Source organism: Desmodus rotundus, chromosome 5 (genome assembly GCF_022682495.2).
Source record: "Desmodus rotundus isolate HL8 chromosome 5, HLdesRot8A.1, whole genome shotgun sequence".
NCBI classification, from domain to species: Eukaryota; Metazoa; Chordata; class Mammalia; order Chiroptera; family Phyllostomidae; genus Desmodus; species Desmodus rotundus.
In genome coordinates, this window is record NC_071391.1 from 145,700,276 (window position 1) to 145,722,888 (window position 22,613).

Genomic DNA, 22,613 nt, shown 5'->3' on the forward strand with positions numbered 1-22,613 from the left:
TCATCATTATTACCATCCTCATCTCTTATCTAGATTATTGCAAAAGCTTCCTAAGTGCTCACTGTGCTTCTGATATGTACCTTGTAGAGTATTCTTAGCTCAGTGGTCAGATTGAGCCTGTTAAAACATTTAGATCATGTCCTTCCTCTGCTTTAAGCTCTCAGAATAAAATACGACACAATCTGGTCCCTTCTACTCTTCTGATTTCGTCTCTTGCTACATCCTGTCTCTTAGTCTGCTCCAGCCAAACTGGCCTTCTAACTGTCCTCAAGCATGTTAAGCATGCTCCCTCCATGCCTTTACACAGTTCCCTCCTTCTGGAATATTCCTCTCCCAGACATTTGCATATCTCACACATTCACTTCTTTTTAGAGGGGCCTTTCCTCACTAATCAACATAAGTAGTAAGCACGCTATTTATTCGGTAGTTGGTGAATTCTCTGTCTCCTCTCTAGCATGTAAACTCATGAGGGCATGGACGTGGTCTGTTGTGTTCACTGTTGCCTAGAATATTCGTGCCTGAACAGTGCATGGCATATAAGTGCACAATCCACATTGAATGAATGAGTGAAGTTTTAGTATTGATTAAATACTAAAACTTATGGGTAGATCTGAATATTTTTTCTGTTTCCTAGGCCTCCTTCAGAGTTTCTTTTGATTTCCTTCACTGACCTATAACGTTTTAGACGGCTGACTTTGCTTTTCAAGGAGAGCTTATCTGGGCTCTAAGACATCAGTTGTCCATATGCCCAATATTTTATATCCTTGGACTATGGTTTATTTCTTAGCAAGTTGGCAAGTTGAGTCAGGAGTAGTCACTTTTATTGGTAACTAACTTTTGGCTTTGGAGGGGAGTGAAGGAGACTATTTAATGTAGTAATGAATGACTCATTTCTTACCAAACTCATCTTGAAAATTCTCATTATTGGTTTTATGCCTAATGTAATATAGATTTGAATTATTAGAGTACCTTAACTATGCTTGGGGGAGGAGGCTATGAGGGGACTAAATGGTAATGGAAAAAAATACAATAAAGATTAAATTTAAAAAGAAAAAAAAAGAAAAAAACTGGTGATGTTCTTTATTTTCTTTTATAACAGACTGATGTTAAGGAAAAACAGAAAAAACTTGTTGAACAATTAACTGGATTAATAAGTAGTTCACCTGGACCACCTACGCGAAAATTGTTAGCTAAAAATCTCGCAGCCCTCTATAGCATTGGGGATACTTTCACTGTTTTTCAAACACTTGAAAAATGTAATGACATTATCAGAAGTAAAGATGACACTGCAGCATATTTACCAACAAAATTGTGAGTACTTACTTTGAGATCGACCCTTGAACATTTTTTGTGTTTTGGGAGTAACTTGTCTTAATAAGAGACTGCTGATGATAAAGACCTCCATGTAGATTGAACCTGGGGCACGCTGCTGACAATAAAAGCTCCCCGAGCAGGTCTGGGAAGGGGTTCTCTTTCAACATTGGCTCCATTGCCTCTGGGACTTGCAGCAAACCACAGAGGATTGGTATAATATCAGCCGTTTGCATAAGGGTCTTTTGGTAAATTTGGATGGAGATAATATTCTAGGCTGGGGTGGAAACCAACGTAAAGAATCTAGGTGATGGGATTGAGGCAGGAATGGGCAAACGATAGCCCACAGGCCAAATCCAGCCTGCTACCTCTTTTGTACATAAAGTTTTGTTGGGATGCAACATGTCTGTTCATTGAAGAGGTAGCTGCTTTCATGCTATAATGACAGAGTTGGCAGAATTGAGTACCATTTTGCCTGCAAGTTTGCTGATCCCTAGATCAAGAGCTTAAGCGAGCTCCTAGCCCATACTTGTGGTTTGGATCAAGGGCAGACGTTTTCGGAGCAAGTCTTAAAGATAATGGCAATCGGGACACATTCTGTGAAAGAGTTAAATAAGAACCGCAACAGTTATAGTCCTGTGGGGAGGGCCGTGGGAGAAAAATAACACCTAAATAAGCTTAGCTGTGCCGTGAGGGAAGAGCATTGTCAAGGGAGACCACTCAAAGAAGCATCAGCCAAAGTAGGTCAACCATTAAGGAAGGAAATAGGGGAGTTAGTCAAGTAAGGGGTTAAGACAGGAAGAGGGGAAGATGGATGTGGTAGGCCAGGGATTGGCAAACTATGAAAAGGGCCAGGTAGTAAATATTTTTGGCTTTGTGAATTATACATCTCTGTCAAAACTACTCACCTCTGCCACAGACGGTATGCAAATAAATGAGTATGGCTGTGTTCTTATAAAACGTCATTCAGAAAACAGGTGGTAGACTGGATGATGGGCCAGCCTTAGCCTGCAGGCTGTAGTTTGCCAACCTACTTTCTAAAGAAACTTCTCATTGGAAACAAATACTATACCTTATTTGCAGTACTTTTCAGAAAGATACAAAATAGTGGAGGAGGCAAGTTGTGAGGGGAGGGTGAGTTCAGTTCTGGGCGTGCTGACTGGAGTGTTAGTGGGAATAGCCGAGAGACTGTGGAGTAGGCGAGTGAAAATCCTGGTCTGGATTGAGAACTGAGGTGAGAATGTAGTTTTGGTGAGTAGAGAGTGCAGATTTGGGAATGGGCTGGACCCTTTGGCATGGGTAACTTTGCCTAGGAAGGGTGTGCAACCGTTTGAGGACAGAAGGACAGAACAGGAGAGCAGCAACATTCAAGCGGCCAGGGCCGGTGCAGTAGCTTGCAGAGGAAATGGGGAACTTACTCTGAACACTGATTCTTTGGTCTCTTTTCAACTGCATGGATAAGGTGTGATTCAATTTTGTGTTGTTTGAGGTAGATGTAGATCTCAGAAGTTTTAGAAGAGATTAGGGCATTTAGTGCTTTCCAGTTTATTTTGGAGTTTGAAACGATGTCAGTGATTTTGATGATTTAGTTCTCTCCCCCTTAGCAAATCCACACATGATTTTGTAGTTCTGCTTAAGTAGAATTTATTACATATTACATATCACTTGTATGTATTTTCAGTGGACTCATGGTTTCTGTTTAGGAATTTCCTAGTATATTCTGGTACGTGACCTCAGACATCTTTAGCTTTGTAATCAGCCTGGAGAGTATTGAAAAAAGCGTGGGATTTGGAGTCAAGAGGTAAAGGTCGATTCCCTGATTTTACCATTTCTTACACGTATGATAGCTAAATTTACGTGCCTTCTCTCAGCCTCAGAGTAGCTCGCTGAGGACACACAGCTGTTGGGTGGCAAGCTCTAGGATTTAGGCACCTGTCTGCCAGACTCCTGTGTATATGCTCTTCACCTCTGTGCCCTGCTCCAGCCTCTAAGCTGCACTCACAGTTATTCACATATTTACTGTTTACATGAGTGACGGTTGGGTGGTCTCCTTCCTGAAGAGATAGGATGCTGTTACATTTCTTCTACGTAGCCAAATGTTCCATTAAAGCCATTTAGATTAAATTTTGCAAGTAATTGTTTACTATTATTTTTATACTAAGTAGCAATACAAAAATTATGATAAATTTACTGTTTCAAGATTTACATTTCCATTGGCAGGATAAGAAATAGCTGGATAAAATGGTCAAGTCACAACAGTAAACAATATAATTTTGTCAAAAATGAGTGGTGGACATTATATATAATGAGAGAAGGGAGGGATCTTTGTGGCTTGGCATAATTTGAGAAGTCTTCATAAAAGGAAAGCTTGGGGATGTAAGGACGATCTGGCTGCGACATCTGTCACCCCATTGATCGCCAGGGTTGATTCGGCTGATCTGGCTGGCTAGGCGGGTGTCCCCTTCCTCCTTCACCAATCTGTGTGTGTCCCTCCTGAAGCTGTTAGCTCAGTCGAAGAGGATGACCTTCCTAACTAGAGGAGAGGACCGGTCTTCGGTCAAGGGTATAGGAGTAGCTGTGCTCTCCTGCTAGAACCTCCAGACAAGCTCTCGAGGTCCATAAAAGGAAAGCTTGGGTTTCTTTCCAAAGGATGGGTATGATTTGTTATGTAAATACATATTTGTTCTCTTGTTTTCCTATCAAGAATACAATTGGACTAACCATAGTATTTGTTGTAATTATAAAGAATAAACGAGATGTTTTTTAAAGTTGAAAATTAAGGTTTCCTAGCCAAAAGTGTCCTGCCCAAATATAAATTGATTTCTGAAAGTGAACAAAGTATTATTATTAACCTGAACAATGACTAATGAAAATCCCACTTCTTATAGGGCTGCAGTGACTTGTATTGGAGCATTTTATGAAAAAATGGGGAGAATGCTGGGCAGTGCATTTCCAGAAACAGTAAATAATCTTTTGAAATCTCTGAAAAGTGCAGAGGTAAATTTTACAACAAATATTATTTATATGCTTTGCTCGTGGCAGAAGTTAAATGTCATTTAAAAATGTATGTTTGCTTCACACTGCTTAGCAAGAAGGTAATTTAAAATTACTTGCAAAAAAGAACAATCTTGCCCATTTTTTAAATGGATATTACCTCATCTTTTAGGGAGTGGGGAAAGAATGCTTTTCTTTGGCAAAGAACAGATGTACCTATCATTTTTTATTTAGCCTTATAATATCTTTGCATTACTGTTTTATTTTTTGTACTATAGCTACTAATGTATTAGTTTTCTAGGGTTGCGGTAATAACTTACCTCAGTCTGGGTGGCTTCAAACAACAGAAATTTATTGTCTCACAGGTCTGGAGGCTAGAAGCCTGAAATCAAGGTGTCAGCAGGGCCGTGCTCCCTCTGAAGTCTCTTGGGAAGAATCCTTCCTTGCCTTCTTAGCTTCTAGTGGTTACTGGTAGTCCTTGGCATTCCTTGGCATTCCTTGGTTTGTAGGTGCCTCCATTCTTTGCTTCCCTTTTCACATGGTGCTCTCCCTTTGCACCTGTGTTCTGTGTCCAAAGTCTTCTTATAAGGATGCCAGTCATTGGATTAGGGCCCACCCTAATCCAGTATGACCTCATCTTTACTTGATTTCATCTGCAAAGACCTATTCCCAAATAAAGTCATGTCAACAGATAATAGCACTTAGGACTTGAACTGATCTTCTCAGTGGGGAAATGCTATTCAATCCACAGCTGCTAATATCAAGTAACACTAGTTCCATTTTGTCATGTCAGTTTGTTATTGCTTCTGAAAATTCCTTGTCAACTTGAAGTTACTAAAAACAGACTAAGCCCTGGACTCTCCTAGTCTAATTCCCTTATCTGGGAAAGCTAAAGAGCTCTGGGAACTATTTGTCTATTTGTTTATCAAGTAAGAGTTGAAGAGATATTGTCAGGCATTAGACTTATAAAGATAAAGAAGACATGGTCCCTGACATCAGAAAGCTTATAATCTGGTGAAAGAGATCTGTGTTGGAGTAAAAACACTAGAAACACAATCAAGCATTATGAGTATGAAAATGGGTTTGAATTCGTCACAAGAAAATGAGAACTTGGCATATCTGTGACAAAATTTTTAAATGTGTTAGATGTTTTCCTTATCTTTTAGATGGTTTACATTACTTCTTAACTGCTTTTTAACTAACCTTTCACATTCTGAAAGTTTGGATCCTTGAGATCTGACACTAAAGCTTTTCATTTTGTCTTTATATTTTCCTTATATTGCACTTCAACAGGTCATGGAAACATTGGAATGTGTTACTTGCTGTAACCTGATTTCTCAGAAAGTTTCTATTTAATTGAACTTAGTAATTATTTTTACCTTTCAGGTACTCTCTAGAATACTTAATTTTTTTTTTATTATTTACTATGTACAGTTTAGAGTAAAAACATTAGGCCCAGAGAACTTTTGTGTTTGGTATGTTGTTTAAATGTAGAATTTGCTTTATAGCATACTTTTTAAGTTTTCTTTATGTTTGAGTCTAGTCTCAAGGGCGAAGTGAAATCTTAATGAGTCTACAGAAAGTTCTAAATGGACTGGGCGGGGCAGCCGCTTCTTCTCATCGGGATATTTACAAGAATGCCAGGTCCCTCTTGACTGACAGGTCAATGGCAGTTCGCTGTGCAGTTGCCAAGGTTAGTACTCGACCCATTGTTAATGCTCCTTATCCTGCTTGTTCTTTTAAGGTTTTAAGTATGATGGCACACCTTTTGTCCCCACGGATTAGTTTCATTTCATTCAATATAAATGGAATCATGTAGTATGTGCTCTTTTTTTGGAGGGAGTCTAGCTTCTTTCACTCTCCATACTTATTTTGAAATACATCTATGTTGATACATGTTTATTTAATAGTTTATTGCTTTGTATTCCTAAGTAGTATTTCATTATATTTCACAGTTGGTTTATTCCTTCACCTATGACAGACATTTGTGTTGCTTCTAGTTTGGACTATTACAAAAAAAGCCATTGTAGACACCTGTGTCCAAGTTTCTGTATGGATGCATGCTTTTTATTTCACATGAGTAAATATCCAGGAGTAGAACGGCTAGATTATATTTTAGATTTATGTTTAACTTTTGGAAAATTGCCAGTTATTTCCCAAAATATTGTACCATTCCAGTTTCCCCTCATCGTCACCCACATTTGGTATTGTTAGCCATTTTAATTCTAGCCCGTAGAGATATGTACAGGTATCTCATTGTGGCTTTAATTTGTACCTCCCTAATGACTAACGATGAGCATATTTTTAGATGCTTATATGCCATCAATATCTTCTTTGCTGCAGAGCCTATTAAAAACTTTTGTGCGTTGTTTTATTGAATTGTTTTCTAATTATTAAGTTTTGAGGGTACATTATAGGCTCTTCATATATTCCTGTATCAGATACATTATTTGCGAGTATTTTCTCCCAGTCTGCAGCTTGTCTTTTCGCTCTCTAAATTATGCCTTTCTAAATAGAGAAGTTTTGAATTTTGTTAAAGTCCATTTTATCAGATTGATTTTGGTGTTGTAACTAAGAAAACTTTTCCTAACCCACAACTTCACCTGTTTCCTTCTTTAAGTTTTATAGTTAATATAGTATTTATTTTGAGTTAATGTTTATATGTAATGTAAGTTGTGAATCAAAGTTCTTGTTTTGCACGTGGATATTCACTTGTTCTAGAACGATGTTGAAAAGACTGTCTTTGCTTCATGACTTGCCTTTGCACGTTTGTTGCAAATCTGTTGTTCATGCAAATGCAGGTCTGTTTTTGGATGTTTATTATGTGTCATTATCTATCTTGATGTCAATAACACTTTCTTCATTATTGCAATTTTATAATAAGTCTTAAAATATGGCAGTATCAGCCCTCCAACCTTTTCTTTCTCAAAATAGTTTTGGTCATTCTAGATCCTTTGCATTTCCACATGAATTTTAACTTAATCAATTTCTGCAAAAATAGCATGCTGGGATTTTGATTCAGGTTGAATTGAAAATATAGATCAATTTGCAGAGGGGTTGACAGCTTACAGTATTAAGTCTTCCAAACCATGAACATGATATATCTCATTCATTTAGGTCTTCTTTGATTTCTCTTAGCAACATTTTGTGGTTTTCAGTGTACAGGTTTTGCACATCTCTTGTGAGATTTATACCAAAGTATTTCATATTTTTATACTATTTTAAATAGTATTGATTTAAAACTTTTTAAAATTTCGCCCTGGCTGGTGTAGCTCAGTGGACTGAGCGTGGGCTGCAAACCAAATGGTCACTGGTTCTATTCCCAGTCAGGCCACATGCCTGGGTTGTGGGCCAGGTCACTAGTAAGGGGTGCCCGAGGGGCAACCACACGATGCTTCTCTCCTTCTCTTTTTCCCTCCCTTCCCTTCTCTCTATAAATAAATAAATAAATAATTGGGAAAAAAACGTTTTAAAATTTCTAATTGTTTATTAGTAACATATAGTAACACAGTTGGTTTTTGTACATTGATCTTGTATTGACCAACCTTGCTAAACTGACTGATGAGATTTTTTAATAGAGTCTGCCAGATAGTCTATGTAGACAATCAAGTTGTCTATGAATAAAGACAGTTTTAACTCTTTTCCAATCTGGATACCTTTTATTTATATTTCTTTTCGTACTCCACTGACTGGCTGGATCCTTCAGTACAATGTTGAATAGAACACAGGAGGGCAGACATCGTGGTCTTGTTCCAGCTCCCTAGGGGAAGCCATTCAGTCCTTTACCATTAAGGCCAGCACCATTTGGTGCAGAGGCTGTCCTCACCCCATTTTGTGCTCATGCCTGCTTTGTCAAATGGTAATCGACCGTCGAGACTTGGGTGTATTTCTGGGCTCTCCGTTCTGTCCCACTGATCTAAGGGTCACTACCCTTTATCTCCTGATGTTCAGTGTCTTGAAAACTGTGGTTTCGTGTATTTTGTCAAACGTAGTTTGATTCTTTCAGGAGAGTAAATCTGGTTCTTTTTACTCCATCTATGGAAGTGGAAGTTTTAGGATTTACTTTTCTTTTTTTTTTTAAAATTACAGTGTCTACTCGAACTACAGAATGAAGCTGTGTTCATGTGGACTGCTGAACTGGAAAACATAGCCACTCTCTGCTTTAAGGCTTTGGAAAACTCTAATTATGGAGTACGAGTGGCGGTGTCTAAACTCTTGGGGACAGTCATGGCTACGGCATTGATGCCGAAACAAGCAACAGGTACCATTGTTGGCCACCCCCTGATCTAGACTGTAATGGACAGTTGAAGGTATACGGAATGGTTCCTTCTAAATGGGTTACTTCTTATAGGCAAATCACTTTAAAGGATTGAAATTGTTAGGTAGTTGTCTACTTTTTCATAAAATTAAACTACCCAAATGGCATTTTTCTTGATATAGTCAAGACATTCTTTTATGATGCTAATGTACAAGGTACTATGTAGCTAGTATGTTGGACATATAAGCAAGTAATATTTATGAGAGATTTTGTATTGTGTTCAAGGCATTGGAATCCGGCACTTTATATACTTTCTTACTTTAAATCTCTGATGACTGGTACCCATTTGTAGCACAGTATCAGTTTTCATTTGTTCCTTTACTGTCATTATGAGCAGAATCAGAGGCAGCACTGACTTTTCGTGTGACTTCTCCTGTGCCTCCAGTTTCATAGAGAGGCTTCCAGGACAGCTGTGGCTGCACGCTGAGCAGACACAGCTCTGCCTTTGTCTCCACCATTACTCCATTTCTGCCTGGTAGAAGGAGAATCAGATGTTATAGAGCCGAGTCCTAACCCTTAGGTTTATTAGCTATGAAACCCCCAGCTTTGTTTTCTTCATCTTTAATAATAATTATTTCAATCTGTGAGTAAGATGATGATGATGATGATGGTGACAGATAACATGTATTAAGTGCTATGTGCCAGGCATTGATTTAAGCACATAACAGAATTGTTTATTTAATCCTCAAGAATTCCCTATGAATTGTAAGTACTATTGTCGTTCCTGTTTTATAAACAAGAAAATTGAAGTTTAGAGAGATTGCATAGTTTGCGTTCTCCCAAGTGTTAATATTAAGTGTCAGAGCTGCATTTAAAACCCAGGCAGTCGAATTCTAAAGCCTACATAATTGATCATGAGCTTTATGTCTCTCCCACAGAATTCTTGTGAAGATTCGGTTTCCTATTGTATGTGAAAGAACTTCATAAAATGTGAACGTGTATCCTAGGGATGGCAAGTCAGTTGTAGTTAGTGACATTGTAATGCATTGGTAACTGTTGTAGAGAAAGCAGGGTCTTAACAAAGTCTCTCTATGTCTGCCTCAGCTTTGGGGGTGAGGCCGTCTGTGGTCAGTTAGCAGTGTCTGCTGGGGCTGTGCTTTGTCCTTGTTGTGCCACACACATCCAGATACCGTCATTACTAGACTTTTGTCATGGATTCATTGAGTTGATTGTAATTTCTAGTTCCCTCTGTTCTTCTTAGGGTTTTGGCTTCAAATCGAATTTATTTTTACAAGTACATTGTGAATTTTAAAATAACAGGAAAACTAAATGACCTTATCTCCTTTGTTGTAATTTAGGTATGCTTAAAAGTAATTACTTGAATTTTAAAGCTAGATTATTAGAAAATATTATTTAACTAATAGCAACATATATTTATTTATACATTTACTTTTCTTCCTGAAAGTAATGCGCCAGAATGTGAAGCGAGCAACATTTGATGAAGTCTTAGAACTCATGGCCACAGGATTTCTACGTGGAGGGTCAGGTTTCCTAAAGAGTGGAGGAGAAATGTTAAAAGTTGGAGGGTCTGTGAATCGTGAAGTGAGGGTTGGAGTCACACAGGTTTGTAATACATACGTATGAAAGAATTCTGTTCATAGCACTTGTCAACATTCATAGAACACTTGTATACATAATAGTGCACACAAAGAGATTTCTTAATATTGTCTGGCATATTTCAAAAAACACTTCTTTTATCAAATGAATGAATTACATTTAAACTTCAAATTACATGCTTGCTGGAAAGGTAGATAACTAATGATATACAAATAAGCCTGTGTGTACTATAATTATATAAATATCTAACAATTTTTTCAACACTTTTTAGGAAATCAGACGTGAAATAATTCAGTTGTAACTGAAATGTTATTTACGTAGCTGGAGGCATTTAGAGTTTAATTTTGTTCATGACCCTGTAACTAAAAGTATTGCTTAATACTTTGGCTTTCCATAAATGGTTAATCACCAATGTAACTTGGAAATTAAATCTGACCTGGAATTATAATTTTTAAATAATAATACCAAATAAGATGTTATAATTATGATCTAATAATAATTAATGCCTAATAAGATGAAATGTTGCTTTGTGATTTTAGTCAAAAGCATTTCAACTATTTCTTATTCCTGAAGTGAGTGTAAATAGAAGTAACCATTTTTATCTTAAAGTCTAAAGCAAGGGATTTGTAGCTCTATGTCTGTATTAATTTGGGATGTTAGGGTTTCTTATTTTTCCTAACCAGGATGAATTCAGCTTTTCTTTTCCTCCTTTATACTTTCTGTTCTTCATGAAGCTATTGTCTTAACTATTTTTTAGTCAAAGATAATTCTACCAATAATTCCTATGCTAGAAGTACTAAAAAAGTCTCATGTTTTAAATTTTCTCTATTGTAATCTCAAATATAGTTCATTTGCATGCTATTATCACTTATTTCTGTGGTTGCTTTATCTTTCAGCTCAGTTCAGTTACATACATTTATTTGTGTACATTAAGTTGTATCTCAATCTGTTTATAGGCATATGTTGTTTTTGTCACAACACTGGGTGGTCAGTGGCTGGAGCGTAGCTTCGCTACATTCTTATCCCATGTGCTTGATCTGGTTTCCCACCCTCGGGCCACGCAAACGCATGTGGAGGCTGTGTACTCCAGACGATGTGTCTCCTTTATTCTGAGAGCTACTGTGGGCAGTTTGCTAGGTGAAAAAGCCCAGATTGCAGCTGCCAAAGAAATTTGCCAAGCTATTGGAAAACAAATGAAAGCAGTGGGTAAGGACTAATGTCATAATGGTGTTGACCATCATAGTCATTTAGGTCTTTATGATTATTCTCAGTAGATACTAATAGATCTGATTAGTTTATATGGTTTTTTCTGGGCTGTGTTTTAATAGTCATTTTTTATGGAGTACTCTTATTTGATATTAAAGCAATATATAATTTTAGTGAATAAATTTACAAGTAGTTTAGTTATAGTTTTTGTTGTTTATACCTTACTTTACAAACCATTTTTAAAATGTACAGGGCTCACTGAAAATTATAAATCATGAATTAAAGGGTGTTTAAATCAATGAGGTATATAGGTCTTTAGATATGTTAAATTAGCAATATATCCTAGGCTTACAACTTGAAATATATTTGTACATTGGTTCATTGAAGAAATGTTTTATTCCAGAAACACTGCCAAATGGTGGTAGTACAATAGTGAACCAGGTACAGATAACTACTTTTCAGGCAGCTTGTAGTGTAGCAATCAAAGAGTTCATGTGTTTATAGTTCTGGACTATCTAAGAAAAAAAGAGGTATTTAATTAGAGTACATAATGTGATTATCTGTTATATTCTATTATTCTGTATTGTAAGTTTTGTAGTCTGTTAATTCATAATGAATGCAAAAAGAGTAAGAAAGTTTTACTGTCATTTGAGTTATTAAGGACATAGATTAGCCATTTGATTAAACAATCCTAAAAACAATTAAATACAGTACCATATATCTGTAATTTATGGGGCAGAATGTACTCTCAATTAGTAAATTGATAAGGGATGTACAGCTGTATTATCTTAAATACATTTCAAGTCGAGTAGAAGTTAAAAGATGAGGGGAGGGGACACAAAGCTAATGAATGGGGACTTTGAGAAACATTCTAGTAAGAAGTTCTAAAGCCACTTTCTTTATAAATCTATTTTCTGGTCAGCAATTTGGCAACAATACTATTATACCAATATATTGCAGTACTTGAAAGTAGCAGTAATAATAATAAGTAACATTAAAGCTGCTAACACTTAATAAATGTGTGTTGGGGACAGCATTGTGCTAAATTCTTCCTTTTGTACCCTACAGTTCGTTTCTGCTTGCTAAAATTAGGTACTATCCTACAGCAGACAAAATATCTCAGTATATATGTATTTAAGCATTGCCATGAAGTCATTAAACAATGTTTTTAGGTTATTTCACTATTAGTTACACAAATTTTCTGCTGAGAAATAACTACAGACAGAATTTTAACACTCAGGCCTCAATTGGGATGATTTAAGAATGTAATTGTGGAGATAAAGAAAATTATATCGCAGTTTAATTCCCGCTCATCAAGTACATGATTTTGTATTTCCAGAAGCAGTAGTGAATGATACTAGTAGCGAAAACAAATCTGGGGCAGCAGACATCGCAGCCAGCCAGCACGTGATGGTCTGCGCCCTCCAGGAGCTCGGGAGCCTGGTGCAGAGCCTCAGTGCCACTGCCTCCCCTCTTATTCAGGAAGCTTCTATAGGTATATGATCCAGTTACTTGCGGAAATACTTCTTCACTGTTTTTAAACGTTATAGGTGTAATTGATATTTAATGCCTGGTCAGTTGCTTGTCATGAAATTAGCAGTTTAGATTGTTTGTTCTATGTTGAGTTTTATTTAATTTAAAATTCACTGTGATAGTCTTGAATTAAATGGTGAAATAAAGTTTAGGGAGACAAATCAAAAAAGTTATGGTAGTTGTTGACTAAAATTTGTTGAATACTTTCATTTAACTTCTCATCAACATTTATATTTTATTGAATGTAATCAACTGTGTTCTTTGTAGAAAATGTTATTTTAAAGTACTCTGCTGTTTATGAGGTAATGTATTTGTTTTTGGCAAAGTTCTGAAAGTATCGGTGTGAAACCATAATAGTTTTAGTTATTGTGTTGTATTGGGTTAGCCAAAAAGTTCGTTTATTTTTTTCTGTATGAGGACTCTAATAGTGCTTAGTTGTCTTTAACTTCATTCAAAACAATTTTGTTAGATTGTATTGTGACAGCTGTGATATCAGCATGCATTTTTAAAAAACATCAAAATTGGTGAAATTTTGTGCAGCAATTTTATTTTATTTTATCTTTATTATATTTTTTTCCATTACCATTTAGCACCCTTATACTCCCCTACCCCCAGCAATCACCACAATGTTGCCTGTGTCCATGAGTCCTTTTTCCTTTTTGTTCAATCCTTCCACCCTCTAACCTCACCCCACAGCTGTCATCCTGCTCTCCACCTGTGAGTCTGTCCCCATTTGCCTTGTTAGTTTAGTTTGTTCATTAGATTCCACAATAAGTGAAATCATATGGTATTTGTCTTTCACTGACTGGCTTATTTCACTTAGTATAATGTTCTCCAGGTCCATGTACACTTTCACAAAGGGTAACATTTTCTTCTTTCTTATGGAGAAGTAGTATTTCATTGTATAAATGTCCCATAGTAGTTTTATCCACTCAACTACTGATGGACACTTGGGCTGCTTCTGTGTCTTGGTGATTATAAATAATGCTGCAGTGCACATGGGGGTCCTTATGCTTTTTTTGAATTAGTGTTTTGGATTCCTTCAGATATATTCTCAGAAGTGGGGTAGCTGGGTCAAAAGGCAGATCCAATTTTAATTTTTGGAGGTAACTCAATGCTGCTTTCCACAATGGTGTGTGGCCATTTTAACATTGGAGATAGAAAAAGATATGCAACATTTTAGGCATATTATGCTTTATTATTTAAAGAAAGGTAATAAAAACACAACTGAAATGCCAAAAAAGATTTTTGCAGTATATGAGAAGATGCTGTGACTGATGGAATGTGTCAAAAGTGGCTTGCGAAGTTTCTTGGTACTGTTGACATTTTGGCCAAATAATTTTTTGCTGTGCGGCTATTTTATTCATTGGAAGATGTTTAGCAGCACCCCTGGCCTCCACCCACTAGAAGCAGGAAATAGCTGACATACTTAGGATATCCAAATCAATCAAGCTATTGGTGAAAATGAACAGTGTGTCTTTTAATTTACAGAAAAAACTTAACTGGACTTTTTGGCCAACCCAATACATATTTTAGTTCATGAAATCATTTGACTTCATTAAAGAGTAATTTGGGGGGTATTTTTTTTATTAGGACTTTTGGAGACTGTGACTTCTGTGCTGCTTCATCCAAGTATAGCTGCTCGGCTTGCTGCTGCATGGTGTTTGCGCTGTGTGGCTGTGGCATTACCTTTCCAGTTGACGCCGTTTCTAGACAGGTGTGCCGAACGGCTCAACAACTTGAAAACTTCACCAGAAGCCGTTAGTGGATACAGTTTCGCCATGGCTGCCTTGTTAGGTGGAGTTCATCAGTGTCCACTGGGCATTCCTCATGCCAAGGGAAAGGTAGGGTAGAGATCCTAGCCTTGCAGGCAGTCGTGTGGGCTTTAGTTTTTATTGGGACACCGTCTCTGTTTGATGTTGAACCAGGTGATCAGGAGACGGACAACAGACTTACGATGGTAATACAAAACAGTGTTCTGCTAATAAGGAGTCAATGGACCCTGATTAAAATTTGGTATTTAATTCTGACATAGGATAATAAATGGAATCTGTTTGGGTATAGTATGACTTTATAATTTGTTTTAGAGAAAAAACCCTAAGTAATTACCATTATTTAGAAATCAGAGCTTTCAGCTTTTAGGTATAAAAATTCACACTGCTGTATTAAAACATGTCAGGAGAATATGCTATTGCCGTATTTAGCATTTTGATAATAATTAAAGTTGAATGAGTTTATGAATCAGTTACTTTTCTTTTGATTTGTACTGTACATCCTACTACCATCATGGTTTTCTTCTCAGGAATATTAAGTATTTTTATAAATATTATTTGCAACTCTACATAGGCAGATTTGGGTTAGATTTTAACTTCTTTGTTTCCTGGGCCATTAGGCCCATGTCCATTCATTTCTCTGAGCTCCATAGCTGCTACTTGAGTCTAGGCATCCGTCTCCCTTTGCCATGTAATTGTCTTTGCTCAGGCTAATCTCTTACAATAGAATTTTGTCCGCCTTCTTGTTCATTCACCTGAACCAAACTTACCTATTTGTTTAGAGGCCCAATTCAAGTTCCACCTCTTTTGTGAAATCTGTTCAAAACACTTCAGTCTTTGATAGCCTTTTTGACCACTGCCACCAATATACTACTGTTTGTCATTTAATCATGTGCTGCTTGTTACATCCCATTTTTCCTGCGTCTTCTCTAAGACTCTAAGCACCGTAAGATCAGCTGAATGGCAGTTTCATAATAGGACTTCATTATGATAGCACATTATAGCACTTCAAACCTTTGAATATAGGATAGTAGTGCCAATAATAATAATATTTGTAATGTGGTTACATGGACCAGCACTGTTCTCAGTGCTTTCCTGCATTAACTTACTTAATCCTCAAAACAGTGAAGTAGGCACTTTTATTCCTGTTTGGCCAGTGAGGGACCTGAAGCAGGGATGTTCACTTGTCCAAGGCCAGAAAGCAGGAAACAGCAAAGCTGGGATGAACCCAGGCAGGCTGGCTCTAGAGCTCACACTTAACCACTGCGCTGGGGTCTTCTCAGAGTCAGCAGTGCAGTCGGGATTAAGTGGGTCCTGATGTCGTCTCTTTAAACACATGTTAACAGTGACAACAAAGAAAGGACAACTTCTGTTTTAATAAATTATATTAGCAACGCATTTTCTTATTTGATTTCTTTAACTTTTTCTTTTGCAGATGGTAGTTAGTATTGCTGAAGATCTCTTAAGAACTGCTGCCCAAAATAGCAGGCTGTCCTTACAGCGCACCCAAGCTGGATGGCTTTTACTTGGAGCACTTATGACTTTAGGTATAATTGTATTTAAGTAGGACTTTTGTCTTATTCTATAACTGTCAGTAGATAATAGAGAAAATTTCATTTAAAGGTGTCAAACTTCACATTCAAGACTTCGAATGAGATTATAAAATGGTAAAGATGTTTTTCCCATCTCTTCATAAATTTCTCTTTTTTGGCAATTTCTTCTTGAAGACATTTAATGAGAAAGTTGTTAACAAAGTTTCGTCTTTACTATCAGAATAGCCGAGGTCTGACTGACTAGCTTAGTGTTAATCAGGAGAGATGAGAGTGTGGGGGGCGCATTTCATCCCCAAAGTAAAGGCCAGTGACATAATTTTAGTAGGGTGGTAATGTCACGTTGAAACTGTATTATTAGTGCTGCTTTCTTGGGGTTATCCTTATGTACTTCACTTTCCGAAGTGCTATGAGAAATCTGAGATGCAGACAAAGTGTAACATTGTACATAGAACAGAAAGACATGTTATTGTAACGAGATGTGTCCACCCTTTAGTTCACTTGTTTAGCTTCTGCTAGGAAGTCTCTGTGTGTGTGTGTGTGTGTGTGTGTACGGAGTTACTCACCACTTTGAACATCTGTCTTTTGGCAACTATGTTTTGACCTAGTTTTTTAAAGAAAAGAAAAAGTGGTAACTTTTCTAGAAATTTATGTTAAGTATATTAAGTGATATGTTAAATGAATTCCTTTGCATGCAAATATAGGTTCCTAATTCTAAATATGCTGCACCTGTATAAAACTAAATTGACCCTATATAGTCCCCCACCAAGTAGAGGAATGTGTGTGTGTGTGTGTGCAGGAGTGGGTATATATGTTTACATACACATATTTATAGAAAAGTCATCATAAAATGTGTTCCAGATATATTTTATCATTGATAACATGTAATTCACCATTCTGAACATATTTGGGTAATTTGTTTTAGATTACTTTTTGTGGATTTGTTTTATGTTTGTGTGCTAAAAATACTGATACTTTTTAAATGAATTTTTAATGCTTTAGTAGATAAATATTTTACCTACTAAATAAGAACATTTTGAAAATGTTAGTATTAGAGTTAAAGATAGAGTGAAATGCTAGCTATTGTTAAAGTTTGTATGGGCCTCTTTTAAAAAAACTTTTGTTGTAGTGTATGTTATAGATATATGGCCATGCATTCTCCTTTTCTTGGTTAGGACCATCTGTCGTTCGTTACCATCTGCCGAAGATGTTGTTACTGTGGCGAAACGTTTTTCCTCGTTCTTTAAAGGAATTGGAGGCCGAGAAGGCCCGGGGCGATTCTTTTAGCTGGCAGGTAACATTGGAAGGCCGTGCTGGCGCTTTATGTGGTAAGAACTGAAAGGGATGCACTTTCAAACTATTATTTCACTACTAAAATGTTTTTGAAGTGACAGAAAATCACTACTACAGATTTTTATTTTAATATATAATAAGCTTGTTATGTAAACTAATATATGTTTATGCAAAGCTTGTAGAGCTTTAGATTTAGAAAGAAACATTATAAATAACCTACACCAGTTTGCTAATTGTGCAATAAACTGGAACGGAGGCTGAGAAGGAGGGTAGAGTGAACACAGGAGCTAGAACCCAGGCCTCCTAAATCCCAGTTATCACAGTCTCCCACCTGTCAGAGGAGCATTGGATCACCAGGCAAACAACCTAATGGGTGATTAAATTGAAAGGAAAGTGAAAGTCAGGATTACCAAGTTTATGGAGTTTGCAGTTAGCCTTTCCATAATGGACAAATAGCTATTTCCACCTATCATTTTCCAATCTACAAACATTGATACATTTTTCATATGTCAGCATTACAAAAATTATGAATAAAGTTGTTTTTGTTCAGGAATCAGCAACTTAGAGGAAAGGTTCAATTTTTGTTTTATTTGGGAACTAGAATTACACTGGGTGACCCTGTTCTTTTTTGGTTTATCTCCGGGTGAAAAGTGCTTCTCTTCTCAAACTATGGGAGTCAGATATAAGAGTGGCAGGGCAAGGTGTCAGTTTTGTTCATCTAGGTTCATGCAGGGTTATAGATCTCCGAATTCCTGCTCGAGGAAATCTCCCTAACAGATATCTCCCCTCCCTCCATTTCTGCTGCCGGTCCTTCTTCTAGCCCTTCCCAATGGTTTTTCTCTGTAGTTGCAATTGGTTCTTCTTTTGTTTGTCCTGGTTTTAGAACCTTATATTTTATAATAAGAATTGGAGGTACCTGTATATAATTTCATAAATTTACTGATCCTCACAAAACTGGCTCCAAATCTGTCCTTTTACAAATTTTATCTAGCAATGAGGAGTTTCGTTGCGCATTGTCCTGAACTCCTAACTGAAGATGTGATTAGAAAATTGATGACCCCTATTGAATGTGCCATGACTATGATGTCACAGTAAGTAAACAATTATGAGAAGCAGTGTCCAATTTTACATAGTGATAGTCACGTATTGTACTTCCCTCTAGTATCATATAGGAAACATATAAAACGTTATTTTTATAAAGTGACTTTTAAAATTGCATTAATGATGTATATTGAAATGAAATTGTATTTTATATTGTCTCTGTTACTGACAGTAAAGGTCACAAAATAAACTGAAATGAAAATGTAATTCCTACCAAAGTACTATCAGTTTGGCGTACCTTTGAAACATTGCTGAAAAAGGTGGTTATAGGTAATACTTACTCTAATAAGATGATACTAACCATACTTTTGGTATTTTAGCATTCCATCTGTAATTAAAGCTCATGGAGCTCATCTGAAAGCTAGTGCTGCAATGGTCCGTTTAAGACTTTATGACATCTTGGCTTTATTACCTCCAAAAACGTATGAAGGTAAATAAACTTTGTGGTACCCGATAAAAGTTTTTCAATGTATCTTTCCAGTTCTCTCAGTGTTACAGAGTTCTGACCACGGCACTCCCACCAACTCACTGTACAAGGGAAGGCAACCGTTTCCTTTTTCTTCGTATAGACTGTGAACACAGCACTTACTGTGTCCCAGGCCCCTCTCCAAGCCCTTTACATGTATGAACATCTTTGACTGTCACATCAACCTTATGGGGTGATTAGCTCTATTTTATAAATAAACAATCTTGGGTACATGTAGGTAATAAAACTTGCCCCAGTCAGAGCTAGTAAGTGGCACAAGTTGGATTCACATCCAGCTGGTTCATCTTTTAAGTCTGTGCTTTTACTAACTGTCCTCAACTACTTCATATATATTATAATATAGGCAATAATTTAGGAGTCTGGAGATAGACTAGTAATGAACTTTGCAGAAATTAAATATCATATAAAATGTTGATGGTAAACTAAGTCATTGGTTCGTTTCCAGTTTAACCCTGCCCAAGAATTTTGATGTGCTGTGGTTCAGTGGTTGTGTGTCATCGGGCAACTAGTAATATAATATTCGTGTCATATTTAGTATCTTTAAAATAAAGGATCTTTTCTCTGAGTTTTTTTGGTTACTTTAAATAATTTGAGCTAAATGGTACAATACAATAGTAAAAAAAACTATTATTATATATTAAAAACAGCATTAAAATATTTAATACCATTTTTATAATAGGAAATAGGAACTTAATTATTTTATTTCTGTGAACATGTTGCTGCTTTTTGCGGGCAATGATTGTAGTTTTCATAAAAATTATTCTTAATCTGATCTGAAGTCCTGTTTTTTAGTGTCTTTCAATGCACTCCTTAGAGAACTGGTGGCAGAATTCACGCTGACTGACAATTCAGCCAACACAACCACTTCGCTCCTCAGGTCCCTCTGTCATTACGACGACAGCGTTCTGCTTGGGTCCTGGCTTCAAGAGACGGATCATAAGTCAATTGAAGACCAGGTAGGAGACCGCACAGGGGATTGAAACCCTTGCTTATTTGAAAACAGTGGTAGTATTGCATATTATCATTTAAAAAAATATTGTAGACTAAGGTTTAATTTTCATTGAGCTTTCTTGGACATTCAAAGATGGCTTCCCAGTTGTGGATAAATAGTGAAAACAGGTAAACAAACCCACAGCAATAGTTAGAATTTGACAAATTCTCTTTTTTCAATATTCTTTGCATTTGGATACCCTGCGGTGTCTGTGTCAAAGATCAGTTTTAGCTGGTTTTTGGTTATTGGTGTTTTGTTTTGTTTTAGTTTGTTCTCTGACAGGTTGTAGAGGAAGGGAGTTAGTAGGTTGAGCGTTTAGAACCTTTTTGTCCACTGAATACATTACCTCTTATGTACTTTTAAAAAGAGTTATTAAAGCCTCTTTTAAAGAAATTTTTGTGGTTTAAATTTTTTCTGATATTGCTTTGCTTATACATTTTAAGGTGGGTAGCATAAAAATGTTTTAGAATGAGCAGTCTTTTTCTTAACATTATATAAGTTGTAACAGATGGCTTTTTTAAATGGCCAAATTACATTTTTATCTACTTAAAAAATTTTAGACTCAGTTATTCTGTGTTTTTAAATGTTTTCTCCTCCTCACCTGTTCTATTTTTGATGTGCAATTTTTAGGAAGTGAATTTTGTAAAGTAGATTTTGAATGGTTTTTATGTCATTCTTTCATAGCTCCAGCCAAACAGTGCATCTGGCAGTGGGGCTCTGGAGCACGACCCCTCCTCCATTTATTTACGAATACCTGCTGGAGAAGCCGTGCCTGGTCCTCTCCCTCTTGGAGTTTCAGTCATTGATGCTTCCGTGGCTCTTTTTGGTGTAGTGTTTCCTCATGTTTCTTATAAACACCGGTTAGTATAAAGTCAATTTTAGTTAAATATAAATTATATCCAAAGAGTATATTTTCTCATCCCAGTAATTCTGCAATAAGGTGAATTACTAATTAAACAATAGGCTTATAAATGTAATAACATAAAGGACAAATACGTGATAAAAAATTGCATGCAAAAAATTCCACATAATTTGGAACTATTTTAAATTTTTTTTGAAGATTTTGTTTGTTTATTTTTAGAGAGGGGAAGGGAGGGAGAAAGAGAGGGAGAGAAACATCAGTGTGTGGTTGCCTCTCCAGTGTCTCCCTCTGGGGACCCGGCCCACAACCCAGGCATGTGCTCTGACTGGGAATCGAACTGGCAACCTTTTGGTTCATAGTCTTGCACTCAATCCACTAAGCCACACCCACGAGGGCTGAAACTATTTTTAAGATTTGCTCCTCTGTGCCAGCATCTGATATCCACTATAATAGTTTGTTTGCCATTTTATAACTAGGTTTTGACTATATTTTTAATTAGGGATATCAATTTGGTAAGTCTTTTTGTTCCTGAAGAAATACTCCCCAATAACTTTTGTCTGTCAAGTGATCCATGTCTAGAAATTGGGAAACTAAGGTAACTGATTTTTTTTTCTAATAGTATGACCACAGACAATGTCCCTAAATTTAATAGGCACTTTCCCAAAAGGAAGATGGAAAATGAATTAATGCAGGACTTTCACAGATAATTTGTTTTATAAAATATGCCTTAAAAACATTATTATATTTATATGTATAAGGTAACACAAATGTTATCTTTTAAATGTGTAGGTTATTTGGTTGATGACTTTTTAATTTGAGGGGAAATTTTTAAATATGCAATTTTACTTTGCCTAGATATCTTTAAGAACATTGGGTTGCCGTATAATTGTTTAAGAACATTAAATGTGAAGGAACCTTACGAAGCATCTGCTTTGATGTCCTTGTTTTAGATCTAAGGAAATTCAGGTCTATTACTTATAGTTTGTCCCAGGTAATACAACTAGCTATGAGAGGTGTAACTAGAACCCAGGAATAAGTTAATTACAGTCAATAACTTTTGTGGAACAAGGAGGTGTAAAAATAAATAAATTCTATTAAAATATAATAAATAACAAATAGTACTGGAGGAATGAGGGATAAATTATGGCAAGTTGACAGGATGGAATACGTTTTACAGACAATGTTTTGTTTTATTTATTTACTCATTCATTTATAGAGAGAGGGGGAGGGAAGAATAAAGAGAGGAAGAGAAACATCAATGCCAGAGAAAAACATGCATAGGTTGCCTCTCACATGCGCCCCAGCTGGGGTCGAAACCCGCAACCTAGGCATGTGATCTGACCAGGAATTGAACCGGTGACCTTTTGCTTTGCTGGGACAACACCCAGCCAACTGAGATACATTGGTCAGGGCTATAGACAATGTTTTGATATCACAAAATGCTCATTATACTATGTTAAAAAAAAAAAAGTAAAATAAATGGCAAGAAGCATTCTCAGTTCAGTATTTTAAAATTCAAAAAATGTACATGTATATACAAGTACAGATACGTATACATAAGGAAAAGACCTAAAAGAAAATGAATGTACTCGAGTGTCATGATGGTTATGTCTGGGAAATAACCTTTTGTTAATAGTT

At 36.4% G+C, this 22,613-nt stretch overlaps 1 protein-coding gene across 3 annotated transcripts in view; it reads left to right on the top strand.

Annotated features, from left to right (window-relative positions):
• The window catches only part of HEATR5B (HEAT repeat containing 5B), a 71,410-nt gene that overhangs the window by 3,121 nt on the left and 45,676 nt on the right, over window positions 1-22,613 (top strand). For all 3 annotated transcript variants that reach the window (XM_024552649.3, XM_053924295.2, XM_053924296.1), the window contains exons 3-16: window positions 1,100-1,311; window positions 4,200-4,308; window positions 5,849-5,998; window positions 8,395-8,566; window positions 10,029-10,186; window positions 11,137-11,386; window positions 12,726-12,881; window positions 14,513-14,763; window positions 16,127-16,238; window positions 17,417-17,569; window positions 18,526-18,625; window positions 18,956-19,065; window positions 19,915-20,078; window positions 20,798-20,973. In XM_024552649.3, coding sequence (XP_024408417.2) covers window positions 1,100-1,311; window positions 4,200-4,308; window positions 5,849-5,998; window positions 8,395-8,566; window positions 10,029-10,186; window positions 11,137-11,386; window positions 12,726-12,881; window positions 14,513-14,763; window positions 16,127-16,238; window positions 17,417-17,569; window positions 18,526-18,625; window positions 18,956-19,065; window positions 19,915-20,078; window positions 20,798-20,973 — 2,273 coding nt within the window. The remainder of the gene's footprint in view (window positions 1-1,099; window positions 1,312-4,199; window positions 4,309-5,848; window positions 5,999-8,394; window positions 8,567-10,028; window positions 10,187-11,136; window positions 11,387-12,725; window positions 12,882-14,512; window positions 14,764-16,126; window positions 16,239-17,416; window positions 17,570-18,525; window positions 18,626-18,955; window positions 19,066-19,914; window positions 20,079-20,797; window positions 20,974-22,613) is intronic.